The sequence below is a fragment of the Schistocerca cancellata genome, chromosome 6 (genome assembly GCF_023864275.1).
Source record: "Schistocerca cancellata isolate TAMUIC-IGC-003103 chromosome 6, iqSchCanc2.1, whole genome shotgun sequence".
Taxonomy (NCBI): Eukaryota; Metazoa; Arthropoda; class Insecta; order Orthoptera; family Acrididae; genus Schistocerca; species Schistocerca cancellata.
In genome coordinates, this window is record NC_064631.1 from 345,644,033 (window position 1) to 345,668,668 (window position 24,636).

A 24,636-nucleotide genomic window follows, 5' to 3' on the forward strand; every position below is an offset into this window, starting at 1 on the left:
GCTTTAGCTATTGTTTCGACAGAACTGCACCCTCCAATTTCTAATGTGTTTATCCTGTCTACTGTCCTATTTCCATGTTTACATTTGGAAGCCTGCTACTTGCTGTAACAATTTTGGCTTCTTTCTGTTCAGTTTTTCTGACGATACTTTACTGGAATGGTACATTATTTCACGGACTTCATTAAGCTGATCATTTGTTACAATGATCCCAAAAAGTCTTCTTACGCTATTAATAACGTCTTTAGCCAATTTGTGTTAAGCACAGATGGCTTCTAACTGAACAGTCTACTTAAATTGATTACGTCAGATGACCAAAGATCATGACTTTTACATCCGCATCATTTAACATGTTAATAATGTCAACTAAGGATTCCCTGAAACCCAGACTGATTTATGTATATGTATTATACTTGTATAATAACTTGTAACAAACCAAGTGTTTTACAGGCAATCTGGGGCAAACACTCCACAGTGCAGACGAAACTCCATTGTATAGCTGAGAGCTACAGCCTTTGAATGTTCAGGAACTACATACACTGACAACAACTATGTCGAGAGTGACTCATTGTTGATACTTGCAGAATCTAGAAGCTTCATCTCCCTATGCGGCATATGATGTTGATGTTGCATTTCATAATTAAGTTTTAAGAACTTTTAAAAACTGCACGATGAGCTGGTTCTAAGAATTTTGTATGCAGTGTTTGCCTATCTTATTTGTGTAACGCAACTACCTTTAACAAAATTGTGTTTTCCAACTTATGTTTCACATTTCAATTTCTACACTTGCATCAGCATTGAGAATTTTATGAAATCTCTCAACTTGTATGGATACATTTCTAATACTTTTTAACTTTGTGTTCTGTACGGAATCTGTTAATGTGCTTTACTGTATATATTTAATGCATCCAACAGAAATATGTGTGATAATAGTCTATCCCTGCTGTAGCCGTAAGTGGTACAGATAACAGAAACGAAGTCAATGAGAAAAATATTCATCACAGCTGGCACCATACGAAACATACATGTGGAGGATTAGTAGACATGAAAATTACAATGTTATTGTCATGTATTCCTTTGTACCACCTACACACATCTCTATCATTACCTAGAAAACCGGTCAGATTTTACACAAGCAAAAAAATTATTCTTTTTAATTTTGTGGAGGTAAATACAATTATGTACATTACAACACACTTTATCGGGATGACTGACTGATCACAAACAATCTCACACACACTCATATCTGCTTTATGGTTTTAGATATACAAAAGCTTATGTAGTGGAACACAAAACTGAACCACATCATCACAAAATTGACGCAGTGACTTAAATCAAGGTCCTGAAAAAAAAAATCACGCTCATTGTATTTTCTTCAGAAACTATTAACATATGTAGGTCTGTTTATGAAACAGTACATAACTCTGCACAATTAACAAAAATATTTTTTTAAAGCTAGGAGGAAAAATAAATAACATCTCTGACGTCCATAAGGAAGTCCTTTTCTTGTTAGTGTGTTCTGTCCCTTATAACTATCTCGAAGAACTAGTACCAATATGTCTTTGCTGGAACCCTGTCTTCTTTTATACCCATTGAATCCATTACGTCCATTTCAAAAGTTTTTAGCTTTGGTTCAAATGTAATTTCTGCTACTTCATCTCTTCCTGTATCCTTCTCAGACTCTAAAACAAAAGACACGAAAACTTAGACACTTCTTAATAAATCAATTGTTGTACACAGTCAGGCACTTCTGAGAAATGCATACACTAGTATTTCCTAACCACAATATTATTGCAACTGGCCTCCCATGGCCATTATCAGAAACACATCGGTGCATCGCATTTCAAATGATTTCAAGACCGTTGTCTATATATTATCCAGTAATTCAGCTTGTCTTCATGAGATATCAATTCACTGTAAGCCAACCGAAATGCCGTCACTCCCAGGTGAAAATACTGTGGTTGACTAAAATCAACAACACCAACTGTAACAAGCTCTTCACAATTCCATACTTAAAATAAAAGTCACAAATCTGTTAAAATACTGAAACTTGAGAATCGAAACTGTCAATAAGCCATCTAACAATTGTTTGACTACTTATCAATACCATACAAAATATTGAGGGTCACAGTAGCACAAATTTAATTCAATAGTCAATGGAATAGATCGAGACTGTTTTCACAAAGGAATGATAGGGGGAAAATGCAAGGAAGTGAAGAGTACATAGAAACTCTCAGAAGAAGATTAAAAAAGAGAGTTAATATTATATAACTGAACAGAACACAACTATATTAATTGCCATTGATAAAACTGAAGTCTGTACAAGATTAATAAAGCAAAGCTGTTTGTATGTCTGTACGACTCTGTAGCATGAAAAATTACTATCATAACAGCCCATACACAAAAATATACACTGAAGCACTAAAGAAACTGGTACAGGCATGTGTAATTACATACAGAGATATATAAACAGGCAGAACATGTCACTGCAGTCGTCAATGCCTACATAGGCAGTTGATAGATTGGTTAGTGCTGCTATAATGGCAGGTTATCAATATTTATGTGAGTCTGAATGATGGTGTTATAGTTGGCACACAGGTGATGGGACACAGCATCTCCGATATAACGATGAAGTGGGGATTTTCCCGTGCGACCATTTCATGAGTGTACTATGAATATCAGGAATCCGGTAATACACCATCAAATCTCCGACATTCCTGCAGTGGGACCAATGATGACTGAAGAGAATCATTCAATGTGACAGGAGTGCAACCCTTCTGCCAATTTCTGCAGATTTTAATGCTGGGCCATCAACAGGAGTCAGTGTGCAAACCATTCATTCAAGAAAACATCATCGATATGGGATTTTGGGGACGAAGCCCCACTCGTGTACCCTTGATGACTGCATGACACAAAGCTTTATGCCTTGCCTGGCCTGTCAACGCCAACATTGGGCTGTTGATGACTGGAAACATGTTTCCTGGTCAGACAAATCTCATTTCAAATTGTATCGAGCAGATGGGCGTGTATGGGTATGGAGACAACCTCATGAATCTATGGACCCTGCATGTCAGTAGGGGAATGTTCAAGCTGGTGGAAGCTCCATAAAGATGTGGAGCATGTGCGGCTGAAGTGATATGGGACTCCTGATATGTCTAGATGTGACTGATAGGTGACTTGTACGTAAGCATTCTGTCTGGTCACGTGCATCATTCATGTCCATTGTGCATTCTGACAGACTTGGGCAACTCCACCAGGACAATGTGACACCCCACATGTACAGAATTGCTGCAGAGACATTCCAGGAACAATCTTCTGAATTTAAACACATTCGCTGGCCACCATACTCTCCAGACATGAACATTATTGAACATATCTGGGATGCCTTTCAATGTGCTATTCAGAAGAGATCTCCACCCCCTCATACGGATTTATGAACAGACTTCAGGATTCATGGTGTAAATTCCCTCCTGCACTACTTTAGACATTAGTTGAGTCCATAGTAGGTTGTTTTGCAGCACTTCTGCATGCTCTTGGGGGGCCTACATGATATTAGGCAGGTGTATCAGTTTCTTTGGCTCTTCAGTGTATGTCAACTATTATTACATCTAACCTTGGCATCACACACACACACACACACACACACACACACACACACACACACCTCCTGGTATAATCTGCTTGCTGCCTTACAAAGCAAAAGTGATTCCAAAAATCATTTTGAAGGTAATTAGGTCTTTGTTCCAATTATGCACATGCTGGTTAAAATTATCTGCAGAGATCTACACTGTAAAACAGTTGTTTCTACTTTTTCTTTTATATTTCAAAGCAATTACATGTTCAGTGAGAACTCTGGTTATCAATCCGAAATTTTGATTGATTGAGAACTGCTTGTGTGACAGAAAAAGACCTATTTTACATTAAAACTAAAATAATTTTCAATAAGAAAAGGTCATAACAGACCTTTCACTTTTCAGCACAGTCTCCATTTCTTTGCATACATTTTTCCCACTGTTCTGCAAGTTTGAAAATGCCCTTATGGTAGAACTTCATTCCAGCTGCACAAAGACATTGAGGCCCTGCTTTCTGAACATCCTCCTCCATCTCTTAGTGTTCATTGCCTATCACAACATTTGTCAAAAAATAATCGCCTTCATTCTGAAATCTCTGAACAAGATTCTGGCTGATGATTCTTCGCTGAAGTTTGTGGTTTTCAGTCAATAAACGTGGGAACCAGCAGGCACAAACTTTTTGATAACATGAGCTTTGAATCATTTCTTGCACTGCACTTTGCCCTACTGCATGCCTAGCAGGACTTCATTCACTGTGACATGCCTGTCTTGTTTAATGAGCTCACTAACTCTTTCCATGGAGGCATTTTGCAGGCGACTGCTAGGGGGCTTATCTTTGATACGCATTTTCCCATTTGAAATGCTTCACTCACCTCCTAACACTGCTTGCACCCATTCAGACATATCCATAAGCAAGCAGAAGTTCGAGCTGAATTTCAGCGGTAGATTTTCCCTCTTTAACAAGGAATTCAATGACAGCATGTTTTCGAAACAAAATATCAATGTCCGCCATTTTGGAAGTACTGCCTGTGGTCACGAGATAGACGCTAATGATATAACAATACGGCAGCATGTGGTGGACAGTCTCTACAATTACGATCCTCTTAGTCACTTTTGTTACACTGTTGGAATTTGAAATTTTAAGAGGGGTTGCTCATGACTTTCAGTACGACACTCATAATATAAAGAAATATAACTTATATAATATCTAATCTGTTATCTGTCGTAGTGCTCTTCAGATCACATGGAACTCTGAATGAAACATAGATAACATTAAAAGAAAAATTATCACACTATCGAGGGTAATCTTCACTTTTCATATGGGACCACACAACTATACAGTTGTGTCATTCATTTAAAATGCTATTTCTTAAACAACTGAAAATTAAATGGAAAGTAAAATTTGATACACTTCAGTTCAAAACTGTAAAATCAGTGTGAATTGCGAGTAATTAAAAAAGCAACAGAACCTTGCAGTCCTGTTCCACCATGGAAATAAAAACTTATGCTAAGAAGTTCTTGAGTTTTATGTTTTAACAGAAATAAAAAATAATTTTCTGGGTTATATAAATGTCTTGCAAGAACTTGATTCAACCTCAATGCCATGTTTTAATGAACATAATGTGTACTACAAAGACCTCCCTTAACTGTCAGTTCTAGAAAATTCTGTTTTAAACTCTCACTTCTAATTCTAAAGTTCCACTGTCAGGGGTCTCATTTAACATCAAATCCCAGTTTCAATGCACTAACCATACAGGAGGACTCTATTATAGAAAAACATGGATGACTGGATCAGAGACTGATATTGATTCCTTCTGCATACAAATCCAACTGTTCACCACTACTCTAGGAGAAACTGCCACCAGAGATGTAACGGTTCACTATCCTCCTCAGAGAAGAAGGAAGGAAGGAAGGAAGGAAGGAAGGAAGGAAGGATGGATGGAGTCTAACTTGAGCTTTGAGGTTGTCAGATATGGAACAAAAACTAAGACTGGACAAATACTGCAAAAGACATGAGAAATGGTCTTGTTGAAGAAACCATGCTGACATTTGCCTTGATTTAAGGAAATTAATATTAGGATGGCTAGATTACTGTCATGTCTGTATGCAAACAGTCCTTCACTAGACAACAATCAATTACCTTCTAGCACACTTTCATACACAAAGCTAAATCATTGATGTCATTCAAATGGCGGAAAAAGCCTGAAAACATTAAACAGCTGCAGTATAGAATCAAAGGAAGTCCTGAACACTGGCTTGAAGTAATACGAAGGTCACTGCATAGTCGTGTGTATCTTCTGTCCTGAACATCTTCCTGAATATTAAAAAAGACACACTAAGGCAACAATGTGGCAGCATAAGGGGAGATGCTTACAAGACCAGTGTGATGCACAGTAAGAAACCATTCAGAACCTGGAAGCTGAACAAATAATTTTCCAAGATACATGCTTACCTTTGTAAGTGTTCTTTGTTTTATAATCATGAGTTTCTGCTGCCAATTTTGGAATGGGAATTATCCTTCCTGTCCTGACGGAAACTCTCACTTTATCTCCATCTTCCGTATAACGCCACTCCACAGCTGCTGGTTGTCTGAACACAGGTAGTGCACATTAAATTGGTCAGATAAGTTCAACATTTTTGTTTCATATTTGAAATTAATTAAATACTACAGCTTGTAGTTTTCAAACATCACTTTTGTTTTTTTACTAAGAAAAACTTCCCTACCTAATTAATTTTTTAAAGTGACATATTTCTAAATTTCAACAAATCCATGAGTCATTTATTTTGTATGGGTTTTACCTTGTACAAGATTACTGAATAAGATTTTAACCAAATACATATTAAAAATAACATAGTAGTCATTGGGAACAACAGCAAATGCATGTTACATATAAAATAAATGTGCTGTTTTCTTAGCAATACCTCTCAAACTTCCATATTTAGTGACTATAGCACATGGTTATGACTTGCAACTATTTCAAAGAAAGAGCATGTATGAAAATGGCACAGTAGTTGCAAAAATTATCAACAGAAAATCTGCAAAACTAATTCCTATCCTCAGAATTACTGAACATATCATATGTTGCTTCTACCTCAGGACAGTTTGTACATAATACTGGTACTAACAGAAGAAAACCATCAGATGATGCATTCAGTCCATGACTGGCGCACAAAACAGCAAACCCACACCTCGCTCTCACAGCCCAATGAATTGGCTGTGCAGTGCACTGCATTGACACTAGCCGCTATGCGCTGAATGACGATGTTGAAATTCTAGCACTGACGTCCTCATTCTGAGACTCAGTGGTGAAGGACATAATGGAAATTCTTTAGCAAAGCCTTTAATTAATAGAGATAGCAGTTCCACTCTGGACAAAGTATGGAATCCAGCACTTTCTTTGACCAGCTCATAATGACATCCCTGCCATGAAGATCCTAGTGATGCATCGATATCCCAGCACGTATCAAGCATCTAACGAAAGACTCAATTGTATGGAGTTCTTTGCTGTCAAAACAACATCTCAGCTTCTTCTGCATCTGTGGCTACATGTGCAAAGGCACAGTCCTTAGATTTAAAAAGACAGAGGCAAATACTGTACATTCATTCTCTCAGCTCATTTGGAAATTGCTAAAAGGTATATGGCTGAAGTACTAGTCAAAGAAACAATTTCTGTGACTGCACACTTGAAATTAAATTGTATGAATAACATTATGTAAGACCTTAGCTTGCTGTTTAATTTACTCTTTACTGTGTGATGGTTTCAGACAGAGACCATTATCCAGCCTCTATTGCACACGTCACATATACGAGAAAATGACATTTGAAAATTGTAGTAAAATACACAAGCAATACCATGTCAAAAATATAACATAATGCAGAGGTAGATGCATGAAGTATCCATTACAGACAACTACCCAAAGATTACACACAATATAACAGAAAAGAATTGCTTGCATGTCTAATATTACCGCAGTCTAATACATACAGTCACAGCACTCGCTGGTGAGAAACTTGTTATCATTTGGCAGCTGGAGCAACACTAGCACTCCAAGTTCCAAGTGGTGAGAAAGCAGTCAGTTACATGTACTGTAAGGATAATATTTGTTTTTTCTATTATTTCCTACTTAAGTAATGAAATAGTTGTAATATTTGTACACTTCATGGATTAATAAGCTACCAAGAGAGACAAAATATTGTGAAATACATGTAAAAACAGCCGAATCACACTGATTACACAATGGAAAATCCAGGATGGAATGTAACAATATTATGCAGTCTCAGGCAACTGAAACCACACTCACACTGTGGTTTCAGTTGGCGCGACTGCAGCCGTGTGTGTGTGTGTGTGTGTGTGTGTGTGTGTGTGTGTGTGTGTGTGTGTGTGTGTGTGTGTGTGTGCGCGCGCGCGTGCCACGACAGTCAGTGCTGCCGATGTGATAGAAGCATAGGATGCCTCAATGGTTTCTAATAGCTCATTCAATGTAGCTTGCTTCTGTTGATAAACTTCAGTTTTCAAGGTCCCCCAGACGTAGAAGTCAAGAGGTGTAAGGTCTGGAGACTGTGGTGGGTACTCAGCAGCTCCTCTTTGATCTATCCATCGTCCAGGTAGATTTTCATCCAAGTAGGCTCTGACATCTTTGTGGTACTAAGGAGGAGCACCACCTCGTAAGTAAAATCTTTCATTTCCCAACACCTCATGGATGACAGGTAAAAATCAAAGTTTGCAGAACATGGAAGACACAAATCACCAGTTACAGTATCTTCAAAGAAGAATGGACCAATCAAAACGGGATGAAAGATCACGCCACACATTAGCACCCAGTAGTTTAACATGTTTGACCACACGAACATGAGGTTTTTCAGGAGCCCAGTACATGCATTTGTGGTGGTTTACAGTACCATTCAGTTTGAATTGTTCCTCGTCAGAACCAGATAACCTTCCCTGCAAACCACTCATCCTCATGAAACATGACTTCAAACCACTCACAGTACTCCATCCTTTGATGTGGGTCATCCTTGTCCATAGCATGCAGCGATCTTGGAATGTACACTTTCCACTTCCACCTTCCAGCCTTCAGAATTTGTTGTACATCTGATCAGCTTACCCTGCTTTCACGTGCACCTTACTTCACAGATTTTTTTAAGGCGATCTAGCAAAATGTTCCAATACAGCAGCACTAGAAGCTGGATTTGATGTATTTCCTTATGCACATCCTGAACAGTACTGCCGACTTAAAATTTACCCCAAATATGATAAAATGTTGTAAGTGTTGATGGCTGAGTTCCGTACACATTATGCTGTTGTCACCTGTACCTCCCATGTTTTTGTACCATTTCAATACAACCTTGCATTGCTGAAATAACGATCTTACTTCATTCTTTGCTGCAATGTCATCTGCTGGAAAATGTGTATCGAGATCTGTGGAGAAAAAAGAATGGACTGCACTACCACGCAAAATTGCAATGAAATGTCATTTTGTTCCAAATATATTACCTTTCAAAGAGTGTCTACATTTTTCTGAACCCCTCTGTGCATAAACTGGAATGTAAATGCAGCACTGACATAAGTTGGTATAAAATATCAGTTTTAAAATGTAGTTTTGAGTATTGTTCCTCTTATAATACAGTAAACTGAAGATATCCTGTGCTTCTAGACCAACCACAGTGGTATCAGTCAGGAGACCTGACATTCAGTCGTCATCTAGGGCCACAATATCTTGCTTTGAGTGGATCCTGAATGACTTGGTAAAGCATGGACAATTTTTTTGCTATTTCCTTGACAGTATTGTCAACCAGATGTAATGCAGGTGGCTTTATATCTAACACAATGCTATATGTCTTATTTCACCAGCAGAATCCATGAGATGGGTAATGGCAACCCACCAGTTCAACACAGGGGACTGGCCATGTATGCACCTAGGGTCAGCCATATTCCTCCATGGTACACAGTGTGTAAAATATTTTGAGCACAATACCTGCTGATTCACAAACCTGCGATCAACAAGCTTACAGATATCACACGAAAGCTGCATATAACTGCACCAAATGTACTGTATCTGCTCCCAAACACTTACACATAGTACGTGTCCTGAGGCTTTTAGTCTTAAGATTCCTCAGATGATGGTGATATTTAATGTTATTGTCAAATACACTCCTGGAAATGGAAAAAAGAACACATTGACACCGGTGTGTCAGACCCACCATACTTGCTCCGGACACTGCGAGAGGGCTGTACAAGCAATGATCACACGCACAGCACAGCGGACACACCAGGAACCGCGGTGTTGGCCGTCGAATGGCGCTAGCTGCGCAGCATTTGTGCACCGCCGCCGTCAGTGTCAGCCAGTTTGCCGTGGCATACGGAGCTCCATCACAGTCTTTAACACTGGTAGCATGCCGCGACAGCGTGGACGTGAACCGTATGTGCAGTTGACAGACTTTGAGCGAGGGCGTATAGTGGACATGCGGGAGGCCGGGTGGACGTACCGCCGAATTGCTCAACACGTGGGGCGTGAGGTCTCCACAGTACATCGATGTTGTCGCCAGTGGTCAGCGGAAGGTGCACGTGCCCGTCGACCTGGGACCGGACCGCAGCGACGCACGGATGCACGCCAAGACCGTAGGATCCTACGCAGTGCCGTAGGGGACCGCACCGCCACTTCCCAGCAAATTAGGGACACTGTTGCTCCTGGGGTATCGGCGAGGACCATTCGCAACCGTCTCCATGAAGCTGGGCTACGGTCCCGCACACCGTTAGGCCGTCTTCCGCTCACGCCCCAACATCGTGCAGCCCGCCTCCAGTGGTGTCGCGACAGGCGTGAATGGAGGGACAAATGGAGACGTGTCGTCTTCAGCGATGAGAGTCGCTTCTGCCTTGGTGCCAATGATGGTCGTATGCGTGTTTGGCGCCGTGCAGGTGAGCGCCACAATCAGGACTGCATACGACCGAGGCACACAGGGCCAACACCCGGCATAATAGTGTGGGGAGCGATCTCCTACACTGGCCGCACACCACTGGTGATCGTCGAGGGGACACTGAATAGTGCACGGTACATCCAAACCGTCATCGAACCCATCGTTCTACCATTCCTAGACCGGCAAGGGAACTTGCTGTTCCAACAGGACAATGCACGTCCGCATGTATCCCGTGCCACCCAACGTGCTCTCGAAGGTGTAAGTCAACTACCCTGGCCAGCAAGATCTCCGGATCTGTCCCCCATTGAGCATGTTTGGGACTGGATGAAGCGTCGTCTCGCGCGGTCTGCACGTCCAGCACGAACGCTGGTCCAACTGAGGCGCCAGGTGGAAATGGCATGGCAAGCCGTTCCACAGGACTACATCCAGCATCTCTACGATCGTCTCCATGGGAGAATAGCAGCCTGCATTGCTGCGAAAGGTGTACTGTACTAGTGCCGACATTGTGCATGCTCTGTTGCCTGTGTCTATGTGCCTGTGGTTCTGTCAGTGTGATAATGTGATGTATCTGACCCCAGGAATGTGTCAATAAAGTTTCCCCTTCCTGGGACAATGAATTCACGGTGTTCTTATTTCAATTTCCAGGAGTGTATATCATCACCAAATCATTTTCCTTGAGGACAGTGTCTATTACAATCAGTGTTGATTGACTGTAAATACAAATTAGATGGTGAAAATGGATGCATACTGTTTTCTCCAGAGAAAACATAAGCGTGTGCTCACCACTCACACTTCCAGCCTGTTGTTGATCAACTCTCTCTGCCGCAGAGCAGTTGCAGACTTAGAGGAGCGAACTGTCACAAATTCATCCATGGCTAGACAAGCATGAACTAGCCAATACAATTGTTGTCACACTTAAAACATTCCCCTGCGAAATGCAGCTATTCTGCTCAAACATGTTTGAGAGGCCTTCCACAAATAAGTAATCAAGCACAGTAGTAACCTGACAGGAAGAACTGTACAAAAAAGATACATTTACAGAGCTGTTTGAAGATATTATGCCTCATTGTGACAGTGTAACTTTCATCACGACAGAAAAAAGATACCTACCAGGTGATATCAATGTAGGGAAACTTGTTACATGGTCACTTCTAAAGAGGTGTCCCTTGACTTCTCTGAGTTGAATTACAGTTTGCAACCTTTTAACATGATTTCCAACTTTTTGATATTAAACTAAACTGGTGAGCAAGTAAAAGGCACAACTGGTTAATATCTTACTGTTGATTATTTGAGCTCGTTTTTTACCCTGATTTAACTGAAGAACTTAAGATTGACCAAAATGTGTAAATAGCTAGTAATTCCTCTTTGTAGTATACTACTCACACCATATGGAATTTGCTATTTTCATTGCTTTTTCACTGTTACTCTCTACATATGAAGAGTCCAAGGGAAAAACCTGATAAGTCCAAAATTCCAAAATTTCTGTTTTTTTTTCATAATTTAATAGACTAGCCAGTGTAGTTTTAGCTGGTTTTACAGAACTGGTCAAAAACCTGATGAGTCAAGAGATATTCTGTTATCTTGTAAGCATGTGCAGGTGAAAAACATAAGTCCACGCAAAACGGGGGAATATTCTGACAAGTCCAGAGAATGCAACGATAAAATTTTATGACTTAATGATTCCCAGCCCAAGGAGGTCTGTTTTCACTAATGTTATCGTTGTTTTATCATTGTTGCCACAGTCATGTTTGAGTATAAGTTGACCACTGTTGTTAGTTTTCTGGAGTTTGTGAAGGAAGTTAGATCTAGCATTGTATTCTGTCAGTGTAAAATGAATAAAGAAGACAGTGACTCATTTACTTGCGAAGAAAACTATAGAATGTCATCAAAGAAGCTAACAAAGAAAAGGAAGAAGTATGGTCATGTTAGAGATGCCTCTAAATGTTTAAGATTGCAGTCACATGAAACAGGAGAACCATGTAAGTGCAAAAACAATGGTTTTGATATTGTCAGTGATGAAAATAAAAGGAATATTATTAATAACATGAACCACTTTTAAAATCATGATGAAATCCCTGTACAGCGCAGGCGTCCTAGAAGAGAGGAGCAGGAAGCAAAGTTTTGTGATGCATCATATAAATTCAGTGTTTGTATTACCACTAATGGAAGTGTCCAAGAAATACATGTGTGCAAGGAAGCATTTATGTCGGTACATGGAATAAAGAATGGCAAGGTAGATCACTCACTGAAGAAACTTAAATCTTGAGACCAACCTCTACGAGACGGCCGAGGGAAACACAGATCCTGCCCACAGGCTTTGAAAGATAAAACACATGCAATAATAAGAGGGCACATTAAATCATTTAAAGGTCGCAACAGCCACTACAGTTTGATGACGTCAGAAAAAATTTACCTACCAGAGTCTTTGAATATAAAAAAAAATGTTTCATATGTTCAAGGAGAAGTTTCAGAATCAGAACTTGTCGATGAAACATACCGCGCTATATTCAATTCAGATTTCAATATAAGTTTTGGATATCAACGACCTGCACTTGTGGCTCCTGTGATGAGTATCGAACCAAGAAGAAAAATTTGGAGAAGGAACTGACTTTAACATCACCTGTTGAAAATAAAGAAAGGCTTCATTCCAAACTTCGATCCAATGAAATAGCCCATGAATTGCACCTCAGAAAGCAAAAAGTGTTCATACCTCGAATGTGATAAAAATATTGGTATGACAGACCAAACTCAGGAATGTCAAATTCCAAAGGACTGGTGTCAGATTTTTCAAAATTCACGCACACACCCTTCGCCTTTTGTCATCATTGATGCTGAGGAGCAACCAGAGATAATCAAATGCTGAACAGAGCATCTTGATAATACAGTATACAAGAAGAAACTCCACTACCAGTCCATGCCAATAAGAGAATTGTAAGTCACACGACACCATGCAGCACTGGTTCGATATAGAGGAAGTACAATGGAGCATCTGAGCAAGCTTCATATGAAGGCATTAGTAATTCTTTTACAGTAATATGATTTGAAAGTTTTTTTATTCATTGAAATAAGTATTTTTTTTTAGGTTATGAATATAGCTATTAAATTAGGGGATTCTGATTTTTTTGCAGGTGATCCTAAAATATATGCTGAGAAATACAGAGATTTACAAGACTTGAAAAGATTTTGCCGTAGTGAAGTGCAAGTGTATTTTGATCGTCTTTTGCATTAATCCACCATCGAAAAAAGCACAGGACCTTTTACAGAAGATTATTAAACGATTATATGAGACAATTTTTTGAAACATGATTTTTAAATCTTGTAGTTACCTGCAATATGTTATGGACTTCACATATTTTTCCTCTGTACAACCTGCCATCATCATAAAAATGCATCATATTATTGTAAATCCTATTCAGATGTGTATAATTTCAGCAGTACTCTTTCTCTGAAAGATATATTAAGGTCCAAAACAAAAATGAAGAACTTGAAAAACTAAAATTTTACTAGTCTTGAAACTTTAAATTTTGTCTCCTGAAAAAATAAGAATTGTTACATATCAGGTTTTCTCCCCTGGACTCTTCATATGCTTTCAATAGGAGGGTGTGAGAACCAGTTTTTGGGATCTGTGTAGGTGAAGCTGGTGGAGTCCGTTCTGTAGGATTGACAAAGATCTTTGTCCTCTGGCTCACCAGTGAAGACCCCGCCAGGAAGAGACCCTAGGCTGGATATGGGAAGGGCACCTGTCTCAGTAGTATGTCTCCTTCTCTCTCAGGCATCAACATTACTTACCTTAGTGAAAAGCTCCAAGGTTTATAGCCGGGTAGCAGTGTTAAAATGCTACGATGTTTTGACCAGTGTCACACTTGTCATCTTCTAGTGAATTGTTGAAATATGTGGCTGCTGTGATATTGAGTGCCCCCTTCCACCTGGCTACAGGCAGTCACATACCGTCCAGCTGGCAGAGTGGGGACGGAGTGAGGCTGCAGTGTGTGGGTGGTAGGTGTTCCGTTTGCATCTCTGTGTGGGCATTCTGGCAGCAGCTTGCTAGTTGGATGGTGCTGGTCACACACTCATCATATTGCCACTGTCCCAGTCGCTGATTCTTTTGTCTGTCCCAGTCACATATGTCTGATGTGCTTCTTGCAGCATTTCAAAATACAGTGCTGTGTTTGCCAAATGTAATATTGGCCACATTCACAGGAAATGCAATATATTCATGGTACATTCATTTTAGTGGGTATTTCGCAGAGCCAAGACACACTTTCACATTTGACAATGTGTCAGAAGATGGTTTTTGTGTTGGATTTTTCAAGTAGCCTTCCAATTTTGGCTGAGAGTGATCCCAGGTACAGAAGGAAAGTGAGTCTCTTGTCTTCTTCTTCCTCTTCCAGTCTCCAACATCTTGTCTCTTCCCAAATGATGTACTAATCTGTGCATAACTATACACATTTTTGCATAAATACGAGGGTGGTCAGCACTGTCTGCCATTGTGCTGGATGGTGGCAGCTTGTTGCATGCAGGTACAGGTTGCATGTGTCTTCTTCCTGTATACTTAATGGACTAGAGCACTGTCTGCCTTCTTCCTTATTAGCATGTCCAGGAAAGGGAGACAACCATTCTCCTCTATTTCCGCAGTGAAAGTAATGTTATGATGAATGCTTTTAAGGTAGTCCACAAACTAATCCAGTGCCTATCTGCCACACTCCCATACCACAAAAGTATCATTAACATTGTAACATGGTGGAAGAAGTGCTTGGATTTATGATGAATGGTTTGAAGAGCCACTTCCTCAAAGTGTTCCATGTAGACGGTTGTGGTCCCTGAAGCCACCGGGGATCCCACAGTCACCCATCCATCTCTTCGTAAGACTCTCAGTTGCACATGAAGTTGATGGTTGTTAATGCATGTCCAAAGCGTTTAACTATTTGAAGCTTGAAATGTTGGGACAGCTGCACCAAGAATTCTTGCAGAGGTACTTTTGTAAATAGCAAAGGAAAATTGTAACTCACAAGCAGGTCATCTCTTTGTAATTGCATATACTTAAGTATTTTCACAAAATTGGTTGAATTCTTATCATGATGTCTAGTGTTCCAGTAGGGGTTTTAGAAGCGTTGCCAGATATTTGACCAGTCCATAAGTGTGGACTGATGGTGACGAGTATCCGCCACGGAGGCACCCCTTTCTTGTGAATTTTCAGCAGTTCATACAGGTATGATGTCGCTGGCACACCAGGATACAACCGCTTCTTCAGTGCCTCTGGTACAACTAAATTCTTCAGCAGGGCCATAGTTTTCATGGTCATCAGTGAGGTTGAATCCTCCTTGAGCTTCCTGTAGGCAATGTCCTGTAGCAGCAAGCCCACTTTATGATGGTAACTATCAGTGCATATTAGAACCATTCCCTTTGTCTGCTGGAAGGACCACAGTGTCAGCTTCATATCTCACAGATCGGATAGCCTCCTGTTCTGCTGCTGCCAAGTTCACTTTTAGAAGCCAGGACTTGTCAATGACTCTGCAGGTTTCCTGCCAACCTCCTCTGCTTCCTCCTCTGGCAGGCCTCAGATTGCTTCTTCCATACCACTAATAATGTCTCATTTTGGTATGATCCTTGGGACAGATGCAAAGTCCAGTCCTTTTGCAAGAACCAAAATTGTCGCTGAATACAGTACTTCAACTGTTAAATTTACAATACCTCTGGTCTTATCCTTGTTGGAAGGAGGGGTGTCTCTGCAGCCAATATTCAACATCATGAATTCACACAATTACCTATTGGCCAAATATCTGGCAACACTTGTAAAACTCCTTGTGGAACACTGTAACCACCATGTTAAGAACTCTGCTGATTTCATGAAAATACGTAAGGACATTCGATTATGAAGAGATGACCTATTCGTGGGTTTTGACATTACACAGCTATTCATGAAAGAATCTGCACGACTTCTTGGTGCTGCTGTCTCAACTTTTCTAGCCGCAAACAATTAAAATCTTTGAATGTGTACTGATGACCACTTACTGGAAGTGCAATGGATAGTTTTGTGAACAGATGGATGGAGTGGCCACGGGATCCCCACTGGCTCCCGGGATCGCAAATCTTTTCGTGGAACAGTTTGAGAAGGTGGTTCTTCCAACTGCTCATCAGAAACTCATGCATTCTCAAGCAATTTTTCTGCTATGTCGCCAACACTTTTGTGATATGAGAGCATGGCAGAAAAGCACAGGATGTGTTTCTGGACCACCACAGCAGCATTAATCATAATATTACTTTCACTATGTAAATAGAGGAAAATGGTTTTCTTCCTTTCCTGGACATACTAATAAAAAAGCAGGCAGATGGTACGCAAGGCCATTCTGTACACAGGAGACACACAGACCTGTATGGGTGTGCAATGAACTACCATCATCCAGCGCAAATAGTGCTGACCACCAAGTACATAGAGTGCACATTGTCTGCAATAAAGAAAGTGCCCCGGATGAACTACAACAACTGAGAGAAGTATTCCACAAAAATGGGTACCACAATGCCCACAGATTAGTAGGGCATTCCAGAAGAGACATGCTGGAAACTGTGAAGAGGAAGAGGAAGAAGGCAACGACAAGAGACTCACTTTCCTACCATACCTGGAACTGGTCTCAGCTAAAATTGCTAGGCTACCCAAAAAATCTAATGTAAAAAAGTCTTATGACCACTGCCAGACAGAAGAGTTGTTTGGCTTTGTGAAAATCCCACTAAAAATGAACGTAGCAGGAATATACACCACTGCCTGCGAATTGACAAACAGTACATTGGATAAATGCAGTGCTGTGTTTTGAAATGCTGTGAGGAGCAGATCAGACACGTGACTGGGACAGACATAAAAATCAGCAATAGCAGAGCATAACCTCAAGGAAGACTACACCTTTGACCTCCGAAACACCAAGGTGCTTTGCCAAGCAACCTGCTATTGGGACAGTATCCTAAGGGAATCCATTGAAATACGGTTTCCCAATCTTGGCAACAGAGGTGATGGACACCAACTAACTCCAATCTGGAATCCAGCATAATTGGCAGAACGACGAGAGTGCGACCAGCATCATCAAACTTGCAAGCCACAGCCAGAATGCACCCAGAGTGACACAAATGGAGCACTTGCTATCCCCAACACTACACCCTCATCCCCCAACCTCCTGCCGGCTGGGCAGTACACAGCTGCCCATAGCCAGGTGGAGTGCCCTCCAATAACATTAATATTAAAGCAACTGCATTGCAACATCATCTAGTGAGATGATTAGAATCACACTCATCAAAACGTCATGGTATTTTAACACTGCTATACACTGGAAACCCAGGAGCTTTTCACTAACAATATACACCGGGAGAGCCTACATTCACATATTCCTAATCTTATTTTTCCTTTCTTACATCCTTCCTATTTCCACACTCAATAGTCCCTTTGCTCAAACCCATCTCTTGTCCGTATACTTCAATGAGGTTGCCTGATATGTAGCAGAACCCAAGTAGCTAGTGGATGAAGTTATCTAACATTAATGTCATTAAACAAACTGATGTTTTCTTGAATCCAGTTTGGAATAACTCTGTATGAAAGATGAAAGTCATGAAATCAATATAGCAACCCAAAAGTGACAAGTTTAAAAATTTAGATGTTGCTGCATAGTTATTTACTTACATTTTATGTATTTGTTGCAACATCATTTGTCTGAGCGGAGGAACATGTGCTGCAACATATCGATCACGTAGAGTGATGTGTAACCTTACCTGTAACCAGCTGAAGAATGATGATCATGATAAATGGAACAATTTATTAGTTAAACAGTTCGGAGTACAAAACTGTTTGGACATTTCTGTAATTCATTTTTGCATGGTGATGTGAAACAGATGGATGCACCTGACTTGAAGGTGAGGCGGGGTTTGCCCTACTGTTGCAGGCTGTGATACCTGTGTGGCTTCGCTGTTGTTCCACGACTGGAACAATGAGGTGCACCAACAACTAAGCAATGCACTGGGACAATGCTGACTGTGTCACAGCAAGCAGAATACAAAGCAAGAAATGTCAAAATGTCACTTGTTCTTGTAAAGCCAGAGTGGAGTGTACAAACTAAAACTGTACATATATGCAATGTTTCTCTACATCATTTAACTGTATTTGGAGATGCAGTCTAACTGCTCTTAAAAAGGAGAAGTACTTTCCATTCATCTGTAGAAAGTTGGAAATAGGTCAAGACAAAGGTTTCTGTACAAGAACTACTGCAGAGAAGACGAAGTCCAAAGTTGTACCACTTGAACATTTCATTAACATGCTGAAGCTCAAAACTGTAGGTAGGAACAATCAACATTAAAATATACAGGGGGACATCTAACAAGAAAGTAGAAATCATCACAATAACTTTCCTGCGTCTACTTCTGTGGTATCATCGATGGCTACACCATAGTACCTGCCACCATGAGGTCGCACAACACACATCACACTCACCAATTGGCAATTTTTGTCCTTAAATATATTTTCAAAACAGAAAGACAGAAATAATGTCATGTTTACTACTTACAAATCTGATGGATCAACAAGAGCAACTTGATCTGTGACCAAAAGTGGGGCCTCTGACCGGATAACAACACCAGGAAAATCCTTTGATTTTCCAATGGTTCGTAAATGGCAATTCATTCCCTCAACAATAACCCAATTACGTTCTTGTATTACTTGTGAAACAATTCCTTGCTTTCCCTTGTCTGGTCCCACAAGAATTTCAACCTGAAACAATTTCAGATACATATTATCAAATCAAAAATATTTTAGTTAAACAGACAAGTGAGAATAACATGATAAGAAAACTGTAAATGGTATATTGTAAGGGTCTTAAATGGAAAACAACTGTGTCCTCTACCTCTCCCTACCTCCACATTGTATTACTGGAAGCTCATCTGCAACAAACTACCAATGATGATCACAACACTCAACATTCTTCATTTGCATCTGTCAGTAATAAACCTTTGCAAACAGTCAGTGTTACATTAAAATCATCATTTGCAACTGACTTTATGACAGAAAGATGTACATAGCATCAGGCAAAGCAGGCTCTCCTACTGCCACAGTGGTATAAAGGAACTACAATTTCCATATACCAGGAATATATGGTTGAAACTGCAGGGATACTGAAATAGAATGGAGTGATATCAACCAACGACAGAAACTGAAGTGCTACTTCATTCTGTACACAATGATCTACAAAAATAAAGATTCTCTGTGAGAGTATTAAACAACTGTCTCACGAGATTGTCTACAGTTAATATGATACTAAGTCAATAAGAATCAAGACTTTCATTCTAGTTATCTTTAGGTTGGCGGCATTGATTATTGACCTCACCAGCCATTAAATGGCATCATTCTTTTCACCTGTGCTAGGTTTCAGCATCATCACGTCAGTAAATTTGCATTGCAAAGTAAACATGGGCACATCACCCTTTTTTTGTACCAATGAAAAATTGTTCTATATTCCATTTTGTGTGGTCAGAAAGAGCACGAGCAGCTGAAATCCATAGACAACTTTCAGAATGATTTAGGGTCAATATTTACCACAGTAAAGTGTTTATCAGTGGATTGAGCACTTCAAGTGACTGAACAATCGTGAAGGACATGGAAGAGTAAGACGTCCAGTCAAATTCACCACTAATGCCAACACTGAGCAACTGCGTGACTTTGAATAATGGACAAGTTGATATGTAGGAAACCAAATTCACATTTACCAGGGTTCTGCTTATGACACAAACAATAACAGGCTTAAAGTGCAAAAAGACAAGACGGCTCTAAAACAGCTCAATGAACAAATTTAATCAAATGAGAATCTGTCAGCAGTTACTGGACCATCATGCTACTGAAGGTGAAATTTTTTAATAAATCACCACTGGAGATGAAACAGGGGCTCATTATTTTTAACCAGAGATCAAACACTGCACAATGTCAAATTCTGGAATATTAACTGGGGAAGGGGTAAACAGTAGATGACCAATGCTTTGCAACAAGCTAAAGCCTGCATTTTGAAACAAACACCTAACATGACTTCAAAAATTATAAACTACAAACTCTATTGCCAAACAATATTCTTGTTTTTACATGACAGTGCATGTTTTCACATAACTTGTCACCCCATACAAACTCTTGAGACTATGCATTTCAAGGTGTTGAAAGATCTGGGACACAGTCCTGATTTCACCTTGCTGGATTTCCATTTTCTTGGTCCACTTGAAGAGATGAAGGAAGTGGGGCGTACATGGCCTTCTGTTCAGAGAAAAAAAAAATTTCCCTAAGGGTATTGTGCAGTGATAGACCAAGTGAATTGTAAAGTAGAGTGAAAGTGTTAGAAAATGATGTAACAGAAAATTCTGTGGTGTTTTCAATAGATTGAATGTGCAGATACTTTTTGAGTTCTCCATGTATATCAGCTAAAGCAATTTTAGAAGAACTCCATTTTGTACTTCTTAAGTTCCCTGTAACTTTCAAAATGGCTACAATGTTGTGGTAGTATGAGAAACGTGTCTTCAGAACAAATATCTCGAAACGTGCAGAATTTTTTTTAAGGTTTACAATTACTCATAAACATAAAAGCATTAACAAATCTCTGTTATTTATGCTATTTATTTATGATATGGAACATAGCTGTTACCCAAATAAAATAAAAAGCTGACAGTTTCAGCATATTAGGCTTACAATGAATTAATTATTTCTTCATTATATTACTCACTGTCTGTCAAAAAACGTTATATAGAAATTAGAAAAAAAGTCCCTAACTTAACTCCCATAACTGAGTAATATATTACTCACACGATCTCCTCTGAAGAAGCTCCATTCAAGTACAGGCTCTAAGAACACTTTCTTCCTTTGCCGAGACATGTTCTGTTGTTCAAACTGACCAGTCCATGGTCGATTAGTAGTAAATCGATATTTCTTCTTTGCAACAGTCCTTGGCAGGTACTGAGGAAATCCCCGTGGTGTACGCCAATATACCTTTAAAAATGAATAGCAGTTTTATTAGAATATTTCATTTCCTTAAACCTCAGTTCACTGTTAACTTTTCAGACCTCTCAGAACTGTAATATAGCAAGGAGGGTATCAAAAAATTTACACATTTCCATGGGTAATATCTAAACAAGGCATCTGGACAATGGACTGAAGTTTGTTGTTGGTACACCTAATGGTGCACACCAATATTTATATGTTCTAAAAAATAAAGTAATGAAAAATCATAGTAATAATAAGGTAGAACAATACTTCACGACACAATTGAAGCAAACCCTGTTAGGACCCACCAGCATAAATTACTTGTATAGTATGTTACAAACTGTGAATTCACAAGTGTGATTATGTTCTCTCTCCTTCCTACATTTTTGCAGAGCGAAAATAATTCTGGGCTTTCTGAGAATCCATAATGGAAGGAGGTTCTACCCATGAGCAAAGACTGAAACTCAGTCCATACACAGAGTCACAAGATTTTTCCTTCACCTGGACACCAATACGACTTCATAGAACATGGGCAATTTATGTTTAAATGGTGAGATTATCAACTATATCGAATACTGGTAACTGCAGGCCAAACCCCATTATATCTGTTACATCACAAAGAGCTTCTGTCAGTAGGTTGGGAGCAGACCACAGCTTCAGCAAGTGGGGTGGTTATGGACTGGATGTACATGCATCTAAGTCCCTCACTGTGCAATGTGTCAATGATTTTCAGCTGATCCAGAATCAAGTCAGGATGGGATAGATTCTCTATCAAATTGTAGTAGATGCACTCGGTCTCCTCTTTTAAGACATTCTGACTTAGGCACTTTAAGATAAGTACACAATGTGTTATATTACAAGCTAAAATCTATAAAAAGAAATTACTTTATTTTCTTTGTTACAATCGTTAAAATTATTGTTTTTAGAAACATTTAAAATTACAAAATATTTGGCACACTTAAAATTTCTCTTATTAATTACACAATTTGGTGCTCTTCATTATGTTTACTTCTGGATTCATTTACAAAATAATAATATAAATTAATAGAAATCCATCCGTCAAGAAAATTTGTAAATCCTTTGGAATATTGTTAGACTGTGCTACTGCAGAGTGAAGTAGTAGTGGGCACTGCCTCTGATGTGATCGAACGTGATTTTGTATTTTGGAAGAACAATGTAATTTTGGCTTTGTTAATGTGAAAATTCAAAAAAGAGTGTGATACAATAAAACGTGAGACACATTATCGTGAAAACAAAAATACAGTGCAGTCATTCTTCAAAGTTAATTATGTCAATTGGAATCATGAGAACCTAAAATGTCAAAAATTTCAGCTACCAGAATAAGCCCCTAGACATGAAGAACTGGAGCCAACTACAAGAAAAGAAGATAACTAAAAAGTTTATTATAACTTTTACTCTTCTCGTATTTTTGAAAAAAAGAGACTTTACCATCGACAATAGTAGTGACGTCAACATAGGATGGAGGGTAGATTACAAGTGGTGGTGTCGTCTGGGCTAAGTTGACTAATAATGAAGTTTTGTCTGTTGCAGGAGAAGGGAGAGTGATCTGTGTCCATTGCAGTTTATGTATGAATGACTTTCCGATCACACGAAGAAAGAAGACCGAGGGCTGCCCAATCAAGTAAATCATATCAATAGTGACAATGTACAACCAACAATGATGGACCAGATCGAATGAAAGAGGACTTTACAACTACAACCAGAGACATCTAAAAGGAAAGGTAAGTATAAACCATTTGTTAAGTTAATTTGTTTGTGAACTCGTATGCTTGTTAACAAAATGAATAGAGGCAAGGGTAGGAGTGAGGTAGAAGTGAAAGCTGTAGGATCCAGTCAGGACATGTCTGGGCCGAGTGAAATCATAGTCAGCAAAGTAACAGTAAAAACTGATATTTTGCAATTAATTTTGGCAAAGATAGAAGAAATGAAGACAGATAACAATAGTAAATTAGACAAAGTACAAGATCAAATGGACCAACTTAGTAATCAAGTTTCAGAGCTAAAAAATGGGTTGTCAGAGGGGTTAAAAAGGATGAATGAAAAAGTTAATATGTTAGAAAATAAATTTATTGTTTTGGAAAATGAATACATAGTTGAATCAGGGAGACAATCGAAGAATGTTGATGACATCAGAGTTGAACAGAAAGCCGTAGTGGAAAAAAAATGGAACAAAACATTGCCAGTTTAAACCAAAAAATTTTAAATTTTGAAAACAATATGCAAACTAATGTAACTGTTTTAGATCAAAAAATTTCAGCAGTTCAGAAAAATTGCATTTACAAAAATCTGTGTGCAAACAATGGTATTGCATGGTCCAACACTCCTATCAAAAGTTTTCCAGCAGCTAATTTACATCCAGTGGATTTTCTGCATCACTGTAGAGATAGTTTTGTGTCAGACATGAATCACATGAAAAAAATTAAATTTGTTATAAGAAGTCTTGAAGGTGAAGCTCTAGCATTGGTAAATTTAAATTTAGATCAGTGGGAAAAGTTTTGAGAAAACTTTTTTAAATAAATTTTGTTCGGAAGCTGAGCAGGGGAGAATTAAAAGTGAAGTTTTGAATGGTTCTAATTATAGGAATAGGGACAGTACTTTGAAAGATTAACACACCTTGACAAACCACTTGACGAAATGACACTGATGCACTTAAAGGAGATTACCAGAAAAGTTGCAGTGGGATTTAGTACCCAGGCCTGATGATTGTCTTGAACAATTTTTATGACATGTTGAAAGGCTGCATAGGACAGTAGAAAGAAGTATGTACCATAATAATTGGAGTGATAGAAATCACAATGGGAGTAATTACAGAAACAGAGATAATGATAACTTTTATCAGGACCAAAGTGTCAACAGAGAGAGAAATTTTGAACATCAACAGTATAGGAATAATGGGGATAACTAAGGGCATTTTAATAGAAGTAACAACCATAGAAGTACTTGGGAAATGGCAGATTGCCTCAGGTCCGCAGTTTTGGGGCAAGAAAACACAACAAGCACAGACCCCCGAGTTACACCTGCAATTAAACAACAATAACAGTGTTAATGACATGGAACATGTATATGAAATTGAACAGGAGGAATATCAGATTCCTCATTTATGTGGTGAGTAAAAGTTTTGGGATACTATGTTTAATTCTAGT

At 39.1% G+C, this 24,636-nt stretch overlaps 1 protein-coding gene across 1 annotated transcript in view; it reads right to left on the reverse strand.

Annotated features, from left to right (window-relative positions):
* Positions 1 to 1,227: 1,227 nt before the first annotated feature.
* The window catches only part of LOC126191443 (probable 39S ribosomal protein L24, mitochondrial), a 44,475-nt gene continuing 21,066 nt past the window's right edge, over positions 1,228 to 24,636 (reverse strand). Inside the window, exons 2-5 of the mRNA XM_049932322.1 lie at positions 21,296 to 21,478; positions 19,026 to 19,228; positions 6,022 to 6,158; positions 1,228 to 1,679 (exon numbers count right to left, since the gene is read on the reverse strand). Of these exons, the coding sequence (XP_049788279.1) occupies positions 1,543 to 1,679; positions 6,022 to 6,158; positions 19,026 to 19,228; positions 21,296 to 21,478 (660 nt within the window). The 3' untranslated portion in view covers positions 1,228 to 1,542. The remainder of the gene's footprint in view (positions 1,680 to 6,021; positions 6,159 to 19,025; positions 19,229 to 21,295; positions 21,479 to 24,636) is intronic.